The sequence below is a fragment of the Seriola aureovittata genome, chromosome 16 (assembly GCF_021018895.1).
Source record: "Seriola aureovittata isolate HTS-2021-v1 ecotype China chromosome 16, ASM2101889v1, whole genome shotgun sequence".
In the NCBI taxonomy this organism is placed as follows: Eukaryota; Metazoa; Chordata; class Actinopteri; order Carangiformes; family Carangidae; genus Seriola; species Seriola aureovittata.
This window is the reverse complement of record NC_079379.1, coordinates 5197529-5218137: the sequence shown is the minus strand read 5'-3', so window position 1 is coordinate 5218137 and position 20609 is coordinate 5197529. Positions and strand designations below refer to the sequence as shown.

Genomic DNA, 20609 nt, shown 5'->3' with positions numbered 1-20609 from the left:
CCAGTATTCATGTTTGTCCATAGGACATTGAACAGCACTGGTGTCGGTGCTGATGATTAAAACGTGCTGCGGAAGTCTCCAGTTGTAATGAATAAAATATAAACTAATGTCTGCAGCAGAGGTTTAATCAGCAGCCTCTGATTTCATTAAGTAGGGCCAGCCTTCCGTCCAATTATTGGATGGAAAATTGTCTTTTGATACTAACAACAGAGAATAAACGGCAAATAAAATACAGTTTCAGGTCCAGTAAAAGACAGAATTATCCACCTAAAAAAAAAAATGCCGAGTGATGCAGCTCACCTGCCTCGGTGCGGAGCATCACCTCTGATCTGTGTAATCACCACAGCTTGTTCCTCTCCGCAGCCAACTCTCGCAGGCCGAACAGGAAGGGCCTGAGGAACGACAAAGACAAACCGCTGCCCCCCCTGCTGGCCAGGGTGGGAGGCAACATCGAGGTGAGCAGCTCAGCTCTCTCTTTCACTGGTTATCCACAGCGTTTTTTTATTAAACCTCAGCATGAAAATGTTTCCTGTACATGAAGTCTGATGTTTCATCCTCTGCTTGCTGTTTCCCAGGTTTTGGGTTTCAACTCCCGGCAGAGGAAGGCCTTCCTGAACGCAGTGATGCGTTATGGGATGCCTCCCCAGGACGCCTTCACCACCCAGTGGCTGGTCCGAGACCTGCGAGGGAAGTCTGAGAAAGAGTTCAAGTAAGAAATATGTGAATTTGTATTTGTCGGGATCATATTTCAACATAGTTCATGTTTTTAAAACCACGATTAACAGTTAATCTTATCTTAAATTCATATCCAGAAATAAAATGATTATTAAAATCTTTAAATTCGTTTGTTGCCTGCAGATATCCTGATAATACTGACCTCACGTTGCAGTTTACACATAACAGACCTTTTAGTTTCTACATATTTCAGCATCACTTTCTTTGTACTCGGATCTTTTCCTCTCTCATCATGTCTCTCTCTCTCTCTCTCTCAGGGCCTATGTCTCTCTGTTCATGCGTCACCTCTGTGAACCCGGAGCCGACGGCGCCGAGACCTTCGCAGACGGCGTCCCCAGGGAAGGGTTGTCACGGCAACACGTCCTCACCCGTATCGGCGTCATGTCCCTCATTCGCAAAAAGGTAACGATTGTGTCACACGTGTTATACAGGAGTTCGTTCGGAGACAATGACGTCGTGTAGTGATGAAACACTTGGTGGATTGATCGATTAGTCAGAAAATGAATCTGATGCTAAGTTAATCATTGAGGTTTAAAAATTATTATTTATTTTATTATTAATCTTTATTTAGACGGGGAAATCCATTGAGGCCGAGGTCTCATTTCCAAAGGCGCAGATGAATCAGAAATTGCTGATTCCAGCTTTAATATGATGATTTGCTGCTTTTCTCTGTTTCTTTTCATCGTAAATTGATGATCTTTGTGTCATCGATTGTTGTTCAGACAACAGTTTTAACTTTTTTCTGACTAAATCAGAAAATGACTGACAAAGACAATAGTCATTAAATGCAGCTCTAGTCTTGTGACATAAATCCTGCTGTTCAGATCGATCTTTTATGACGGTGATCACTTCAGTTTGACGCTTTAAGATTGTTTTTTCTATTTGCATTGATATGTCAAAAGGAGAGAAATGATCATATTCTCTTTATGTTTCCAGGTGCAGGAGTTTGAACATGTGAACGGTCAGTGGTCGATGCCGTGGATGGCCGAACTGGAGGAGAACAAGAGGGCCGCAGCTCAGCCCGAATCCCCCGGGAAAACCCCGTCCACCGGGACCCCCGCTGACACACAGCCCAATACTCCTGCTCCAGGTAACACATACACACACACACACACAAGTTACAGAGCATTACACAAACATTTCCAGCTGTTTACTGTGAATAAAAATGTCTTCTGGTAAAAATTTCCTCTAACAAAATGCATAAAAATCAATATATAATTCTTGAACCTGTTTATTTTTGTAGTTGATGACTCCTCAAAGAACGAGGAGGCAGCGAAGGATGGAGAGAAGGAGGTGAAGAAAGAGGTCGAGGTAGAAAAGAACGGCAAAGAGCCCGGAAAGGCCGCCAACGAGGTAAAGACGCGATGTGTTTGTACACTTCAGAAATGAAAAGTAGAGAAGGAATTTCTTTATCGAGATTTGTCACAAAAATCCACCTGCTCCTCACCAGGTGATCGCCATCCCAGACAACGTCGAGAAGAGTCCGCCGGCGGAGCAGGAGAAGAAGAAGAACGGCGAGGAGCCGATGGAGACGGACAAACCGAGCAACGGAGAGGCGGAGGGCGCGAAAGAGAAGGAAGGCGAGAAAGAAAAGGAGGGAGAGGGAGAGAAGAAGAGTCCGGAGGGTGGAGAGGAGACAAAGTCGTCGTCAGAGGCAAAGACGGAGGGGTCAGAGGTCAAACCTGAGGACCCCGAGGTCAAAGGTAAAACTGGAAACTCGACATGCTCCGTTTTCTTTGGTGCTGTGGAACTACTTTTTAATCAGTGCTCAGTTTGTGTTTCACAGTTTTGTCACAACAACCAGCTCAACCACCCTGTGTGTTTTCAGCACATAGATACAACACATATGAAAACAATGTACACAACACACACAGGAAAGAACACTTTAGTTTAGGTTCATGTTCTCGTACCCACTAATAAAAACAGCTACAGCAGGGATCAAAACTGAACTTACTCCTCATGTAGATAAACCAACTTTTTACACTGATTTATCACTTCATAAGAAATGTTTGTGTCGTTTCTGTGTCTGCCTGAAGGTTTACTTTGTGAAGCATTCACATTATTTTCAGATTATACTTTCCAAACATGGATGGATTCAGATCCTCTCAGCTGTAGTTGAATTTCATGATTTAGAATCTGGATCATGTAGTTTGAGCTAATTACTGACAGAAACGGTAGTTAAGTTGTTTTGTCTCATGATTGTAAAAATCATTTTGTATCTTTTCTCATTTACCTTAAACGTCCCATTTTGTTGCTGCTTTTATTTCTTTATTTTCCCCTTATCTTAATGTTTTTGTTTCTTTCTTTGCAGCAGAAGAAAAGAAAGAAGAAAACACAGAAAAGATGGACACCACTCCTCCTGCAGATGAAAAGAAAGGTACCAAAGCCTGCACTTTATTTATTTTTTATTTTTTAATCTCTCACACAGAAACAAACCGCAAAATAAAGGAGATGAGATTTATTTTCTGGTGTCATATCATCCTCAGCAGATCTCTGCTGTCAGGTTTATACATGTCTGCTGTACAGTCATTTACCGTGTCTCCTCTCTCGCTCCTGCTGCAGAAGTGAAGGAGGAGAAGGATGCGCCAAAGCAGGAGGAGGCGACTAAACTGCAGAACGGAGACAGCGCCAAGGAGAGCGCCAAGGAAAGCGCCAAGGAAAGCGCCAAGGAGAGCGCCAAGGAGAGCGCCAAGGAGAGCACCAAGGAGAGCGCAGCGTCAGCGGGCACCACCACCACCGCTGCTGCTGCTCCTGCTGCTGCTGCTGCCCCCACCACCGCTGACGCTGCCGCCACCGGAGCCGCCAGCGAGGAGAAGAAGAAAGCAAAGACCAGGTTCATGTTCAACATCGCTGATGGAGGATTCACAGGTACACACACAATCACACACACACACACACACAATAAGTGAGAGTGTAACGTCATGTTTTCATTTTGTCACTGACCTTCTCCTCCTCTTTATTTCAGAGCTCCACTCTTTGTGGCAGAACGAGGAGCGCGCTGCCACAGTTACCAAGAAAACCAATGAGATCTGGCACCGTCGCCATGACTACTGGCTGCTGGCCGGCATAATACAGTATCCTTTCCCACTTGAGTGACTGTCTTAAAGATCTAGATGGAGGGTGTAGCAGGGAATTGTTTGTCTTTGAATCTGTAGATCTATATATTAGTTGTTGCCCTTGACTGAGACTTCCGCAGACACGGCTACGCCCGCTGGCAGGACATCCAGAACGACGTGAAGTTCGCCATCCTCAACGAGCCTTTTAAAGGGGAGATGAACCGAGGGAATTTCCTGGAGATCAAGAACAAGTTCCTCGCCAGAAGGTTCAAGGTACGAATCAAAAAGTATCCCAGATAATGGAGCCGCTCCGGTTTTAACGGCGGTCGTGACTTTGCGCTAACGTGGAGCCTCGCTCTCCCTCCTCTAGTTGTTGGAGCAGGCGCTGGTGATCGAGGAGCAGCTGCGTCGCGCCGCCTACCTCAACATGTCGGAGGACCCCTCCCACCCCTCCATGGCCCTCAACACCCGCTTCAGTGAGGTGGAGTGTTTGGCAGAGTCCCACCAGCACCTCAGCAAAGAGTCCATGTCCGGGAACAAACCAGCCAACGCCGTCCTGCACAAAGGTAAAGATGGCGAAGGCTCCTTGTCGTCATTTAGTGTCCATGATCATTTAAATCTTGTGATGAATTGATCATTTTCTACTTTATGACTTTTATTTCCAAGCTCCTGTTCGTTTATTACAACTTTTTAATCATTAATTAAATACTAATGTTTCTCCTTTTTAGTTTTTATGTCTTGCTAAATGTTTTGTAAAGAAGAAAATAGCAAAAGTTATGTTTTATCACAACAGCTTCTGAGATCTGAATGTGAAAACCTGCAGCAGAGAGAAATTATTAATTAAAGGAAGGAAATAAAACTCTTCTGGAAAATAAAATAATCCTGAATTTAATATAAAGCATCATAAATCTGCTCTGAACTGTGCAAACACTCTACAGTGAGTGAGAGACTATAGTTCCTTATTGCCCTCTCTCTCTCTCCATGTTAGTGCTGAAGCAGCTGGAGGAGCTGCTGAGTGACATGAAGGCAGATGTCACCCGCCTCCCAGCAACCATCGCCCGGATACCGCCGGTTGCCGTGCGACTCCAGATGTCCGAGAGGAATATCCTGAGCCGGCTGGCGAGCCGAGGGCCCGAGACACAGACACAGGCACAGCCACAACAGGTAACGCACACACGCACACACACGCACACACACACACACACACACACACACAGCGCAGCATGCAGGATATTAACAGGTGTAGTAAAAGTTTATTTATACAGTTGAATAGTAAATAAACAGACGACTTACAGGTCAAGCTTCAAGTCTGAGTCATCATTAATCAACTTTCCTCGTCACTAAGTTTCCCTGAATTTCTATTTCTTGTATATGAAGTTTAAGTGGTTCAAAAATGATGAAAAACGGACACAGTTCAGTTTCAGATGGAGCTTTAACAGCTTTGTTTCTTCTTTGCTGGATTGTTCAGAAAAGTTTAAAAGCAACAAGACGTTAACTTCTTCTCTGTTTGTTCCTCAGATGTCGCAGCAGTAGACTGAAACTCGGCTCTTTACCTCGAAAACCACCCCCTGCCTCACCTCGACATTCCTGATTGGTGCACAGCAGAATGACGGACAGCGCGCCCAAGCTTGAAACCACACCCAGTTCACTTCTCTTTCTCCCCGCCCCCTCCCCCGCCCCCCCTCCCCAAACAGACTTTACAGAGTTTTTCTGGAGGATCCAATCCCTTCCCGACACCCACGTTTGAGGCTGTGGACAGAAAAGCTATTTTATTTTTTTTTTTTCCTCCTTTTTTCAATTTCTGTATTAATATTATTGATATAATGTTATTATGATGGTTTTTTTTGGGACCTAAATAAAAAAAAAATGTAATAAAGAATTTGTTGGTCTGCTTAGTTGGGGGTAGGTGGGCTGTGGTCAAATACACATTGGAAGAAAAAGTACAGGTTGATGCAGTTTTATTTTCAGATAAAGCCAGGCTTGTCAGTAGAAGTGAAACATGTTGGACGACCCAAACCTCCATAAAACAGTGGTTTTGTGAAAGCGGAGTTTGTCTAATCGGTTACTTAAACCCTATAAATTTCACGTGTAATTTATTTATTAATTACGACTGAATTGTTCAATCGAAACTAAAATCTTGAGTTTGACCAAAACACCTTGGAGGTACCCTGTGCAGCTGAGGCTCAGAAGGTAGAGCGAGTCGTCCACTAATCTGAAGGTCAGTGGTCAATCCCCGGCTCCTCCAGTCCACATGTAGGGCAAGATCCTGAACCCCAAAACGTCCCCAATTTATCTCTGTGTCTGTTTTGGTTTTATAAAAAGAGAAGAAAAGTCACTGTATGATGTGAGTGAATGGTTGAATGTGGCTTGTTAGTGTAAAGTGCTTTGAATGGTCGATTAAGCGTGCTGCGGTTGTCGCGTTCTGTCTGAAAGCCCTACTGTCATTTTTGGTCACAGCAGGCGGCTGTTTTGAGAAATCACTGTAAAAAGCCACTGTCCACTTCCTGCAGGAGCAGCAGACAGACACAGTCAGAGAGCAGCTGGTGAAAATAATGGAGCATTCAGCAGCTAAAGACTCAGATATTTCCCCCAGGAGCTGGTAGAGACCAAAAATAAAGCGAACACTGGTGTATATACTCCCAATACCTTAAGTTTTGAGATGGAGAAACTAACATAAAATGATCTTAACCAAACCTCTAATATTTTATTCTCTCCCAGCTTTTAAACTGTAAATCTGACTCCATCTTATAACATGTCAGTAAACATTAACATGTTTTTAAACACGTGTATAGGAACATTTGTGGGGTTTTTCTGATCAAAAACAAACAAAAACTTCACACATCTGTTGCAAACATTAATTTATTTGATCCTAGGAATCCCAGGCCATAATCAGAGTATCAGTGCCTCTCACTTTCACATGTCTAATAACATCCAGCAGGACTGAAGTAGCACTGATCCCGATTCCCACTAAATACAGTGGGTACAACACTCAGCTTCAGTTTTAAATCTCTCTCTTCATAATAATATCTACAGTCTCGTGGCAAATAACCCACACTCCCCAGCACTCGGAGGGTTTTCACTCAACCCTGTATACAGATGAATCACATTCAAGCAAAGTTCAGAACAAAGAAACAAGTTTCACATTCAAACCACAGAGAACACGAGTGGGGTTTGGTTCACGAGACGATAGAAGTGAAAACAGGACTGATGCAGCATCATAAACGTCACAGTGAGTAAAGAGGAGGCTGGACAGACAAACAGAGAAAAGACATGGAGACAGTTCCTGTGGTGTTTCAACAGGAAGTCGTCTTTGAACTCATCAGTAGCAGTTCCAATACTGACGGGCAGGGGGCAGCTTTCCTGTTAAATACTGTACGAGTACGACTCGGCCAGACAAGAGGCCGGAGAGGGAGACAACCAAAATCCATTAACCCAGGTTTTAGAAGTGGATTAATATTAAAGTCTGATTATTGCAACCATCACCTTAAGACACACTATCTTACTAACTTTAATTACAGTAGCTTTCTTAACGCTGATCATTTTTGGAAATTGTCAGATCATTCAGATCTTCACATTCATTAAAGGTGTCTAGGGGCTGCACGATCCTCCATGGCTCCACACACATTGTGTATATCAGTATTTCTACAACATAAATTTCTAATGAGAAGTTTCCTACAGTCGTTGTGAGTCAACAAAAGTGAGAATTTTGCTACTGCATAGCCAGTGGTGATCCTTGTCTCTTAATTTACAGATGTCCTCTAAACACCTCATGTGGAGACTGTCGATAGATGCTACAATTTGCAGATGTTCCCTGAACGCCCCACATGCAGGCAATAGGTAGGCTACAGCACACAGTGTCAGGGACCCCACTGACACTGACACTGGAGTTGGGCCAGCAGCAGTGCACTGTATAGTGTCTTTATGGAAGGTTTAAGGGGATTTATAGTTGTCACTGCAAAACTTGCCAATATCGGGGCCTTCGGGGGCCCCTTCTCCCCTTGTGGGCGGCAAGCATTTGCCTGGTTTGCCTCTCCCGATAGTGGCACAAAATAAAATATGTGGCAATTACAAATGAGGCTTTTGAGATTTCTGGGCCCGGGACTGTTGTCTCCTCACCAGCAACACTCTTGTTTTAAAAGCCAAACAGCAAAAAAAAAGAAAGACGTTTGTTGCTTAAAATAATTAACAACTTTCCTTTAGACGTTTGTGTTGAGCTGCTGATTTCTCCATAGTTTTGTGGCTTGTGTCAAACACAGATTACAGATTATCTCCTAAATTCTTTTTTACAGGGCCGGCCCAAGCTATTATGGGGCCCTGAACAGAATTTGATATTGGCAGCCCCCCCCCCCCACCACCGCCGCCGCAGCGCCACCAATACTATTAACTATTGCCAATATTTGATCATTGGCACATCAGTTCATCAGTTGTATTAGTCGTAGCTGTGTTGCTCTGACAGAGACAGCAGGAATTAAACCAGTAATATTAGCTAGCTAGCCTGTTAACATAGTATTGCGTTTTAAAATATATATATATATCTTATATTTATCACAAAAAAAGCAGAAAAAAAACAATAAAGCATTTCAAGCTCTCCTGTGGGACATTTCTAGCACTCTTGGGGGCCCTCTAGTGGTCAAAGGGGCCCTAAGCAGGCACCCAGTTCACTTATGCCTTGGGTCGACTCTGACTAAAGATGAACTGACACTAAACAGAAAGATTTTTACGTGTTAGATTATATGAGCTGCTTCCAGTTTTACGCCAAACATCGTATTTGATGAACAAACCTGGGTGAGTGGATTTTACATGTGCAGCAGAAACAGATTTTACTGAAAATAAAAGTTTAGATTTTTTTATTTTCTCTGCAAAGGGGGCGACGTCTGTTACTAAGGACAATACTGCAAGTGGCAGAAAGAGACGAAGTCACAATCTAAACTTTCCTGAAGTAAACTCCCCCCGTCTGCTGCTCCCAGTGAGGTAAAACGAACACAGAAATATTATTACATCCACCTGCTGTTCAGCTCAGTGAAACCTGCCTGGAGAGACATAGGAGGCACCGGAGCACATTACAGACCATGCATGAAGGTTTTGTGAGGAAGGCATCGGTGAGGAAGAGGAGGATGAAGAGCAGGAGGAGCGCTGAGAAGAGTTTGGATTTGGCTTGGTGGTGTCGGTGCAGACTCGTCCAGTGACCTGTGTGTCCATCCCTGAAGACCAGCTCAGTAGAAGAAATACACTGAGGGGGAGAGGCACATTTAGAAAGAGTTCAGGAGTCATCTTCTGCATGAAACCACACAGTTACAATATTTTTTACAACATATTGTGATAAAGATTCTTATAAACCAAACAGTTCCTGCCTAAAGTCTTTAACATGGCTGAAAAACCTAAATCCTCACTAGCAGCTGTTGAATATAAATGTGCTGAGCTGCCAATTACATTATGAGATCTCTGGTGTTTAAAGTTTCCTTATTTGGCCTGAAGGTGGCGTTAGAGGAAATTCACTGAAACATCATTATTCAACTGTGAATGTCGACAGTAAATATCAAGGACGTCCTGACTTTTGTTTTTTAGCCGTGGATCTGACGGTGGTGGTAACACTTTGATTTAAATCCCTCCACACTTACCATTTATAAGCAGCATATAAACTTTCACTAAAAGGTTTATAATTCATTATAATGCAATTATTTTTATTAATGACATCTTATCCTATGACAACACCAGTGTTTATAGGTGTTTCCATGTAATATAATAATGTCATCATTCATGATCTATTTATGCAGCAACCTCCAGTTATTGTTATAGTTGTTAACAAATACATTCAATCAGAGGTTTATAAACTGCTAATAAATGCTAAACAGTGGGACTTAAAGTAAAATGTAAACAAAAAGGAAAAGCAAAACAAACGTATGGTTTCATCAAACAAAACAACCAATATGCATTTAAAAGGATAAACCTTCGATTCACAAAAAAGAAAAAGAAAAAAAAAGAGAAACTACAAAAACAAAAAAACCTCCACAGCCTCTATTTCCAGTGACAGACCAAATAATAAGCATTTTATAGCAAGAGGAGAAATATTTAAACATGAGAGTGAAGTCTGAAAGATGATAAAGTGTGTGTTGTGTGTGATGTTGGATTTCAGAGTTGTGACACTTACAGAAGACGACTCCAACACATATAACACCTATAATGGCCATCATGATCATCATCTGGAGGAACAACAAACACCACAACATTAGAACAAAAATTACACTCAGACGAATGAACTATAAATAAAAACAACAACAAAATAATAATAATCCTCCTATTTGTGTTTTCGTCACCTGACATCCAAACAAGCATCTTTCCAGGATATTACCAGTAAGCCACAAACTAAAGTGTTACAACACGTTTCTGTGTTGTTGTTATTGTTTTACCAGATCACTCTTTTTAATTGTGTTGCAATTTGTTTTTTTCATTCCCTTTACTGAAATATACAGATTTCTGTGTGTGTGTGTGTGTGTGTGTGTGTGTGTGTGTGTGTGTGTGTGTGTGTGCGTGCGTGCGAGCGTGTGCACGTGCATGTGTGTGAGCGCGCGTATGTGCGTGTGTGTATGTGTGTGTGGTCCTAAATAAATCCACATGATGACATGAGAGAAAATCACATCACCTCTGATGGGGGTAGGGCGAGGGAGATTAACAGGAACAAGGGGATAGAGAGAGAGAGAGAGAGAGAGGCTCTGGCTTGATGTGTTTGTGTTTTCAGATATAGAGAGAGAAGGAAGAGAAACCAGATGTTCGTGGATTGGTTCTGAGCTTGTTGGTGTGAAAATATCATGTTTTATGAACAAAATGTGAAAATGAATGAAAGTTTGTGTGTGTCTGTGTGTGTGTGTGTGTGTGTGTGTGTGTGTGTGTGTGTGTGTGTGTTCTGGCTGGTCACCACTTCTTTTAAGATATGTAAGAGGACTTAGACTTGGTTTTAGGTTAAAGTTAGACTTAGGTTTAGATTCATGTTCAGTGTCATAGAACTAAAAACATCAGAATCAGCTGTAAGGATTAAAATGGTGTAACTGTGTTTTTCACATTATCAACAAATCCCATGAAAAGACCAATAATAATTGTTGTATAATAATTGTGTGAGGTTGCTGAACAAAGATCCCGTCCTTGGTGATGTTAGAGTTAATATCAGAGGCCTGTGAATGCGTCATGTCAGTGAGGGATCTGTGTCTTTGTGTTTGTCGGGGGGGGGGGTAGGCGGAGTTACATCACAAATCACAGCTGGCTCTCTAATCCCCGACTGACTCTGTAATCCAGATTGGGATTTTCCTCTGACTTCCTGGTTGCTGTCAATCAAACTCTCCTCTAATGTAATCCTCCCCCAGCTTTCTGAACGGCAGCTCCTGATTGGACGACATGAACCTGCTCTGTCTGTCCATGAGAGGCGGAGTCTGATGAGCTGATGCAGAGATAAAAATGGATTGGCAGCTGATGCCGGATGAATGGATGGATGAAGGGATGGATGGGTGAACGGATGAATGAAGGGGAGGGCAGCGTGATGTGGTGAAGGAGGGATAAAGATGGCGCCTGGAGGGAAAATCCAGGACTGTGCTGCATAACATACTCAGACCTCTTCACTTTGTGCTCTTTAGTTCTGCATCCACAACATGTTGGAAACTTTCCTCTGAGACTCTGCTCCATGTTGACATGACTGTATCACATCATTTCTGCTGATTTGTCAGCTGCACATCTCCCGTTCTACCACATCCCAAAGGGTTTCTATTGGATTCAGATATGGAGAATGGGGTGGGGGTCACTGAACTCTGTCATGTTCATGAAACCAGTTTGTGACATGGAGCATTATCCTGCTGGAGGTAGCCATTAGAAGATGGTGAACTGTGGCCATAAGGGGATGAACATGGTCACCACAAATCCAGATCCATCAGACCAGGAACGTTCCAGTCTACAACTATCCAGTCTCGTTGAGTCTGTGTCCTCTGCAGCCTCAGGTTTCTGTTCTTGGTGACAGGAAGTGGAACCTAACGTGATCTTCTGCTGTTGTAGGTTGGACGTGTTGTTCACCCTGAAGCTTTCCTGCTCACCACAGCTGTAAAGAGTGGTGATCTGTGTGTCTGTCCATTCTCCTCTGACCTCTCTCATCAACATGAGCTGCTGCTCACTGGATGTTTTTTGTTGTTGCTCCATTCTGAGTAAAAACTCTACAGACTATTGTGTGTGACGTTTGATGTGAACATTAATTGAAGCTCCTGACCTGTACCTGCTGCCACATGATTGGCTGATTGGATAACTGCATGAATATGCGCACAGGTGTTCCTAATAAAGTGCTCAGAGAGTGTACATTGAGATTTGTCGAGATAAGCAGGTAGGCTGTGGGTACAGAAGTCACACTGATGGATGGATGCTGCTGCTGTGGGGAAGTCTTTTTTCAGTTCTACTACCTGAGTGGGACTGATGCATGATGGGAAACAAACCTGACACACAGTGAAACACACGGAAACGTGCCCACCTTGCAGTTTTTCCACCAGTACTTGTTCTTGAGTTTGGCAGCGCTGCTCTCAAACTGCGAGGCTCCAGCCTGCAGGGCGTCGGCCCGGTCGTCCAGCTCCGACAGCTTCTGGTCCCTCTCCAGGACTTTGTCCACGTTCACACGCATGATGTCCACCACCTGAGGGACAAACACGCCGGTCAACAACCCATGATGTTAAAGCTTTCTACTTGGTTAAAGTACATGTCACATTTACAACACAACACAAAACAGGTGGAAGGTCTGTTCTTCCAGAGCCCAACATTTCATCGCGGGACACCAACTCTCTTTCCTCTTTTTATTCCTCTTTGAATTATTGACTTCTGGAACTTTGAACCCTTTTACTTTGCATTGCTGCATCATATCATATCTTGCTTTCAAGTGAACCAATACAGTCTACACATAAAAGTTAGCTACAGTGGAAGCTAAACTCGACAGATGATGTTTGGTATCATGAGAAAAAAAAAAAAAACTACAGTCTGAGTTCCTTTATGTGGTGGATACTTTCACCCAGAAATAACATTTTAAAAAACAACCTTTTAAATTTATTCACATTTTCCATTTAAGCTTTTCCATTTTCTCTCATGTTTAACAATTTCATTTCACATTTTCAAATTGCCATTTCACAATGTAGTTTTCTATACTCTATATTGCTTTCTTAATATGATTTATCTGTCATGTGTATATATGTTTTTCTACTTGTCTGTGCCCTGTTCCTACCCAACTATCTGGTCTGCTTTTCTTATGTTGCTGAAATGCTAAATATCCCTTCTGTTAATCAACAACTTTTCACCTTATCTTCATTTATTTGTCATTTTAGTATCCATTTTCATTTTTGAGTTTCCTTTTTCCTTTTACCATTTAATTATGGTCTGATTATTCTTTATAGTAAAGGGATAATATGTGTATCTATGTAAATTTGTTCACTTTTGTGTTACTCATTTGCCGGACACTTGTTATGTGCCTTTTTGTTTGGAATTTTATTTTTAAAAGAGAAAAAAGATCTATCATTTTGTTTCCATTGACCCAGTTTCTTGTGAACTTGAACCCCATAAAAGTGTGACTCTTTGTCTCTACATCATAATTAAGTCACGTGTTTTCCTCACCTCGTCCACCTGCGCCTGCGTCTGCTGCAGTCGTCTGTTGCTTGTCAGATTCGGGGCTGGAGCCGCAGGGCCCCCCTCGCCATCGGCCCCGGGAGCTCCTGGAGTACCTGCATCTGGAGTCGACCTGCAGGACAAGGGTACGTGTTGTTAAAGAAAGAGCGAGGGAGATGAAGTGATGGCTTGTCAGATGTAATGAAAACTTTTTTAAAAAATGAAGAGTTCAACATGTACATTCAGTCTTTTCTTGAACTTCATCAATTACAGGATGAAGGTAAAATATGGTGTAACAGTAACACAAGCAGAATCATGAAATTAGAGTTAATTAGAATTAGAAGTAGAAGTCAAATTCAAAGTTCACTAACATTAGCTAAACATAAGCTACTGGTCATACCAGGCCACATAAAGCTTCAAAAGTCTGGCTTTAAATCTGCAGAGAAACTTTACACATTTATCATCTTCAAAAACCAGAAAACAACAAAAATCCCATCATTAGGACTTTTACTTTTCTTAGAGTATTTTCACACTGTAGTATTGCTAGTTTTACTTAACTTGTAATGCATATTTTCACATTGTAATATTGTGTATTTTACTTTACTTGTAATAGAGTATTTCTACACTCTAATGCTGCTATTGTTATTTAATTCAAATGTCAAAGTGTCTGAGTATGTCTAAGTATATTTTGATACTAATATTCATGCACTTTACTCTTGCAGTACGGCTACTTTGACTTTTGCATTAGTTGTAAAACAGTATTTCTACACCACGGTGCTGCTAGTATATTTGAATACTTATCTACTTTTACTCAAGTAAAATATTAAATGTTGGACTCTTCACATTGTAGTATTATTATTAGTATTAGTATTAGTGTAGTAGTAGTGTAGTATTGCTACATTTACTTTGCTTGTACACTGCAGTATTGCTACTTTTACATCAGTAAAATGAGTACTTTGTCATTTGGCAGCGACTTAATGAAATAGAAACAGTCCGTACAGTATGAATTATAAAAGCCAAACTCTAATTCAATAATAGAAACATGACTCATCTAACTTTGGCCTCCATCCATATAATCAAAGTATCAGAGAGAGAAACTGTGAGAGCTCAGCAGTTCCGAAGAATACAATCACACAATCCAACAACATCACAAACATTTTACTTCACCTACACACACACAGGCTACAACAGGGCAGGTAAAGGAAACATTCAGTTTTATTCCCTGTGCTGTGAAACACACTGGCTTGTTTTCCAGAGGTAAAATGGAGAGAGATTAGTGCAGCAGCAGAGGTTCCAACAGAGAGGGCTGGATTTGACTGATGGAGATAAACATGCACGCAATAATACCCCACCCCTCCCCCCACGAGGAGAAATAAATCAAATGAAATATCTTTTTGTTTGGATCTTATGATCGTATGTGTTTAATTGTAAAAGACTCGCTGGAGTTATTTCCGATGCTGCAAGCTCAATAAAGTGTGTGTTTGTCTGATGGAAAAAGTAGCTGGTGTAAAAGAAGCACTTTGGTCAATCACAGAATTGATGGATAGTTGTGTAGGTGATTCAGCCGGTGAGTCATGGTAATATTTCTGCAGGCTAACAGCAGCAGCCCAGACATTTCCAGAGCAGTTGCAAGTTTAGTTTTTGCAAAATTAAAGTAATAAAACAAATGATCAAAATGCAGGAAATATGAATGAATAGGAAATATGGTATAGTTTAAACACAGTGACACTACAATGACCTGGATGTTTCTTTAAGATCACAAACAAGCTGCTGTTTGGAGCCGATTGACTTAACTTGCATTTAGGATAGTAAACAGATAGTTAACGATTTTAGAGGTTTGTAAATAATTTTAAATGAATAAAGTACTCACATCTCAGCGGCAGGATGATGGAGATAATCTGAGTCCGAGAGAGAGGGAGGGAGGGTGAGAGAGATATAAAGGGAGAGAGAGGGAGAGAGAGAGGGAGGGCGAGACAGAGAGAGAGAGAGAGCTAGAGAGACACACAGAGAGAGATACTCCAGTTGAATATAAATGAAGGAGGATGACTCGAGTCTTCTTCTCTGTGCCTGATCTTGATTCACTTTCTCTTTCAAACAAAAAATTACAAATTACAATTGAAACAGCTGTCCAGACTAAAATTTCTGCGTCATACTCACACACACACACACACACACACACACACACACACACACACACACACTGTGTTGAGTGTTCCAGTCAGAGGCTGTAATACCTTTAACGGAAATAATTAAAAATAGTCCGTCAATAGGTGAAATTCAGGAAATCCTGTCCACACAGCCGAATCTGCAGCTCAGAACCTCTCAGACACATAGAGGAGTAAATGGTAAATGGACTGTACTTATATAGCACCTTTGCCACCACTCAAAGTGCTTTACAATGGAGGCCACATTCACCCTTTGACATATACATTAAAACGGTTTTTTTTCTACCATACACACACATTCACACACTGATCATACGTTCAGTATCTAGCAAACGGACACTTCCAAATGCAGATTGGACGACCCACTCTACCTCCTGAGCCACCGCCGTTAGATGCATACTGAACGGACTACAGTGAGATTAAAATCAAACGCACCCCCTCATTGGCCCAGACGCAGGTGTGTTAATTAACTTCCGTGTTCTGCGTGTTCGCTTTGATTCAAACGTGTCGGTGTTTGTGTACCTTCGTTGTTTCTTTTCATTTTGTCACCTGTAGGGCTTGAAAAGAACTCAATAATTGACATTTTTTTTGACTATAAAGTTAATCATTATATCAGCTGGATTTTTTCGGCGCTGCATTTACGACTTAGCTGGTATTTCGTAAGAAAACTGCACATGCAGTTTGAATCCTGCGAGAAGTATCATACAGACGTCTGATACAGGTAAGTGCAGTTTTACCATGTGCTGTATAATTACAGTATAGTGGGCTGTACACTGAGCAAACAGGAAAACACCTGTGTGATGTGTTGCAGTAAAACACCTATAGTATAGGTGAAAATATATTTTTAGTGACACTGTAGGTCCTATACAGTGTCACTAAAAAAACATTTTTCTTTTATAACTTTCTCTCTGTGTAGCTTCTGGGGCAGTACTGGTGTTTTACTGGACTCCATTATAATTAGAGGCATAATATGACAAACATTATATTCATTCAGTCGCCAGTTTATTAGGTACACCTGCTAAAACTAATGCACTCCAATAAAACAGTCCTGTGATAAATCCTGACTTCACCAAGGTTTCAATGCCCAGGTTTTCTTGATTGTTGAATTATTGAGTTTGCCCTAATTAATATAAATGAAAATGCCTCATTATAGAGCAATACAATCGCCTCAACCTTCATGAATGGAGGGTTTATTGCACAACTGTTGTATTAGATTCCACCAGTTTTAGCTATGTGTACCCAATAAAGTGACAATTGAGGGAATATGAAGATGCTAAATAGAAGAAACAACATACAATACAATATAATTTTTTCATAATCATAAACAGATGTTCCCATGTCCCCCAGTTTCTCAATTAATTGTCCATAAAATGTATTACATAAACATTGTGATATGAATTACATGTACTGTAAGCCGTGATCAGTGGTGGAAAAGGTATTCAGATCATTTACTTCAGTAAATTACAAATACTCCCTTACCAGTAAAAATGTCAGTATATACTAAGGCATAAAAATTTCATAGTATAGTAAGGCATAATAATGTCAAAAAAATGTCATAGTATAGTAAGGCATAAAAATGTCAGTATAGTAAGGTATCAAAATGTCATAGTATAGTAGGGCATAATAATGTCATGAAAATGTCATAGTATACTAAGGCATAAAAATGTCATAAAAATGTCATAGTGTAGAAAGGCATAAAAATGTCATACTATAGTAAGGCATAAAAATGTCATAGTGTAGAAAGGCATAAAAATATCATACTATAGTAAGGCATAAAAATGTCATAGTATAGTAAGGCATAAAAATGTCATAAAAATGTCATAGTATAGAAAGGTATAAAAATGTCATAAAAATTTCATAGTATAGTAAGACATAAAAATGTCATAGCTTACTATGACATTTGATTTATGATGATAATATCATAAAAATATCATAGTATAGTAAGGCATAATGTCATAAAAATGTCATACTATAGTAAGGCATAAAAATGTCATAGTATAGTAAGGCATAAAAATGTCATACTATAGAAGGGCATAAAAATTTCATAGTATACTAAGGCATAAAAATGTCATAAAAATGTCATAGTATAGAAAGGTATAAAAATGTCATAAAAATTTCATAGTATAGTAAGACATAAAAATGTCATAGCTTACTATGACATTTGATTTATGATGATAATATCATAAAAATATCATAGTATAGTAAGGCATAATGTCATAAAAATGTCATAGTAAGGCATGATAATGTCATAGAAATGTCATAGTATAGTAAGGTATAAAAATGTCATAGTATAGTAAGGCATAAAAATTTCATAGTATACTAAGGCATAAAAATGTCATAAAAATGTCATAGTATAGAAAGGTATAAAAATGTCATAAAAATGTCATAGTATAGTAAGGCATAAAAATATCATAGTATAGTAAGGCATAATAATGTCATATAAATGTCATAGTGTAGTAAGGCATAAACATGTCATAGTATAGTAAAGCATGAAAATGTCATAAATGTGTCATAGTATAGTAAGGTATTGAAATGTCATAGTATAGTAAGGCATAAGCATGTCATAGTATAGTAAGGTATAAATATGTCATAAAAATGTAATACTATAGTAAGGCATAAAAATATCATACTATAGTAAGGCATAAAAATGTCATAGTATAGTAAGGCATAAAAATGTCATAGTAAGGCATGATAATGTCATAGAAATGTCATAGTATAGTAAGGTATAAAAATGTCATAAAAATGTCATAGTATAGTAAGGCATAAAAATTTCATAGTATACTAAGGAATAAAAATGTCATAAAAATGTCATAGTATAGTAAGGCATAAAAATTTCATAGTATACTAAGGCATAAAAATGTCATAAAAATGTCATAGTATAGAAAGGTATAAAAATGTCATATTATAGTAAGGCATAAAAATGTCATAAAAATTTCATAGTATAGTAAGACATAAAAATGTCATAGCTTACTATGACATTTGATTTATGATGATAATGTCATAAAAATATCATAGTATAGTAAGGCATAATGTCATAAAAATGTCATACTATAGTAAGGCATAAAAATGTCATAGTATAGTAAGGTATAAAAATGTCATAAAAATGTCATAGTATAGTAAGGTATAAAAATGTCATAAAAATGTAATACTATAGTAAGGCATAAAAATGTCATAGTATAGTAAGGCATAAAAATGTCATATTATAGAAGGGCATAATAATGTCATAAAAATGTCACAGTATAGTAAAGCATAAAAATGTCATAGTGAGGCATGATAATGTCATAAAAATGTCATAGTATAGTAAGGCATAATAATGTCATAAAAATGTCATAGTGTAGTAAGGCATAAACATGTCATAGTATAGTAAAGCATGAAAATGTCATAAAAGTGTCATAGTATAGTAAGGTATTGAAATGTCATAGTATAGTAAGGCATAAGCATGTCATAGTATAGTAAGGTATAAAAATGTCATACTATAGAAAGGCATAAAAATGTCATAGTATTAATGTCATAGTAAAGCATGAAAATGTCATAGTAAAGCATGAAAATGTCATAAAAATGTCATAGTATAGTATGGTATAAAAATGTAATACTATAGTAAGGCATAAAAATGTCATAGTATAGTAAGGTATGAAAATGTTATAAAAATGTCATAGTATAGTAAGGTATAAAAATGTCATAGTATAGTGAGGTATAAATATGTCATAAAAATGTAATACTATAGTAAGGCATAAAAATATCATAGTATAGTAATGTATTAAAATGTCATAGTATAGTAAGGTATAAAAATCTCATAAAAATGTCATAGTATAGTAAGGTATAAAAATGTCATAGTATAGTAAGGCATAAAAATGTCATAGTATAGTAAGGTATAAAAATGTCATAGTATAGTAAGGCATAAAAATGTCATAGTATAGTAAAGCATGAAAATGTCATAAAAATGTCATAGTATAGTAAGGTATAAAAATGTCATAAAAATGTAATATTATAGAAAGGCATAAAAATGTCATAGTATAGTAAGGTATAAAAATGTCATAGTATAGTAAGGCATAAAAATGTCACAGTATAGTAAAGCATGAAAATGTTATAAAAATGTCATAGTATAGTAAGGTATAAAAATGTCATAGTATAGTAAGGTATAAAAATGTCATAAAAATGTAATACTATAGTAAGGCATAAAAATGTCATAGGATAGTAAGGTATGAAAATGTCATGAAAATGTCATGGTAAAGTAAGGTATAAAAATGTCATGGTATACTAAGGTATGAAAATGTCATAAAAATGTCATGGTATAGTAAGGTATAAACATGTCATGGTATACTAAGGCATAAAAATGTCATAGTATAGTAAGGCATAATAAGTTCATAAAAATGTAATACTATAGTAAGGCATAAAAATGTCATAGGATAGTAAGGTATAAAAATGTCATAGTATACTAAGGCATAAAAATGTGATAGTATAGTAAGGCATAATAATGTCATAGGATAGTAATGTATTAAAATGTCATAGTATAGTAAGGTATAAAAATGTCATAAAAATGTCATATTATAGTAAGGTATAAAAATGTCATAAAAATGTAATACTATAGTAAGGCATAAAAATGTCATAGTATATTAAGGTATTAAAATGTCATAGTATAGTAAGGCATATTAATGTCATAGTATAGTAAGGTATAAAAATGTCATAAAAATGTCATAGTATAGTAAGGTATAAAAATATCATAGTATAGTGAGGTATAAAAGTATCATAGTATAGTAAGGCATAAAAATGTCATAGGATAGTAAGGTATAAAAATGTCATAGTATACTAAGGCATAAAAATGTGATAGTATAGTAAGGCATAATAATGTCATAGGATAGTAATGTATTAAAATGTCATAGTATAGTAAGGTATAAAAATGTCATAAAAATGTCATATTATAGTAAGGTATAAAAATGTCATAAAAATGTAATACTATAGTAAGGCATAAAAATGTCATAGTATATTAAGGTATTAAAATGTCATAGTATAGTAAGGCATATTAATGTCATAGTATAGTAAG

At 38.6% G+C, this 20609-nt stretch overlaps 2 protein-coding genes across 7 annotated transcripts in view; one reads left to right on the top strand and one right to left on the bottom strand.

The window, feature by feature from the left end:
- The window catches only part of LOC130183730 (chromodomain-helicase-DNA-binding protein 4-like), a 29596-nt gene extending 23924 nt beyond the window's left edge, over window positions 1–5672 (top strand). For all 6 annotated transcript variants that reach the window (XM_056399363.1, XM_056399367.1, XM_056399365.1 and 3 more), the window contains 13 exons: window positions 364–455; window positions 576–709; window positions 993–1137; window positions 1672–1825; window positions 1979–2088; window positions 2186–2438; window positions 3047–3112; window positions 3298–3603; window positions 3701–3809; window positions 3932–4064; window positions 4162–4357; window positions 4780–4955; window positions 5310–5672. In XM_056399363.1, coding sequence (XP_056255338.1) covers window positions 364–455; window positions 576–709; window positions 993–1137; window positions 1672–1825; window positions 1979–2088; window positions 2186–2438; window positions 3047–3112; window positions 3298–3603; window positions 3701–3809; window positions 3932–4064; window positions 4162–4357; window positions 4780–4955; window positions 5310–5324 — 1889 coding nt within the window. In that variant the 3' untranslated portion in view covers window positions 5325–5672. The remainder of the gene's footprint in view (window positions 1–363; window positions 456–575; window positions 710–992; window positions 1138–1671; window positions 1826–1978; window positions 2089–2185; window positions 2439–3046; window positions 3113–3297; window positions 3604–3700; window positions 3810–3931; window positions 4065–4161; window positions 4358–4779; window positions 4956–5309) is intronic.
- Window positions 5673–6632: 960 nt separating this feature from the next.
- Window positions 6633–15702, bottom strand: LOC130183340 (vesicle-associated membrane protein 2-like). Its single transcript, XM_056398645.1, has 6 exons — window positions 15638–15702; window positions 15274–15394; window positions 13413–13536; window positions 12289–12447; window positions 9940–9991; window positions 6633–9021 (listed from the first exon to the last, which is right to left on the bottom strand). Coding segments are annotated over exons 2-6 (354 nt in total). The 5' UTR covers window positions 15276–15394; window positions 15638–15702; the 3' UTR covers window positions 6633–9004.
- Between the last annotated feature and the right edge of the window lie 4907 nt (window positions 15703–20609).

What these genes read in the sequence shown, in the direction of transcription:
- LOC130183340 (XM_056398645.1), bottom strand. An exon ending in CGCAGGCGCAGGTGGACGAG is followed by an intron (nt 12,448 to 13,412) that starts GTGAGGAAAACA and finishes TTTGTCCCTCAG; the next exon opens with GTGGTGGACATCATGCGTGT. An exon ending in ACTGGTGGAAAAACTGCAAG is followed by an intron (nt 9,992 to 12,288) that starts GTGGGCACGTTT and finishes TTGTTCCTCCAG; the next exon opens with ATGATGATCATGATGGCCAT.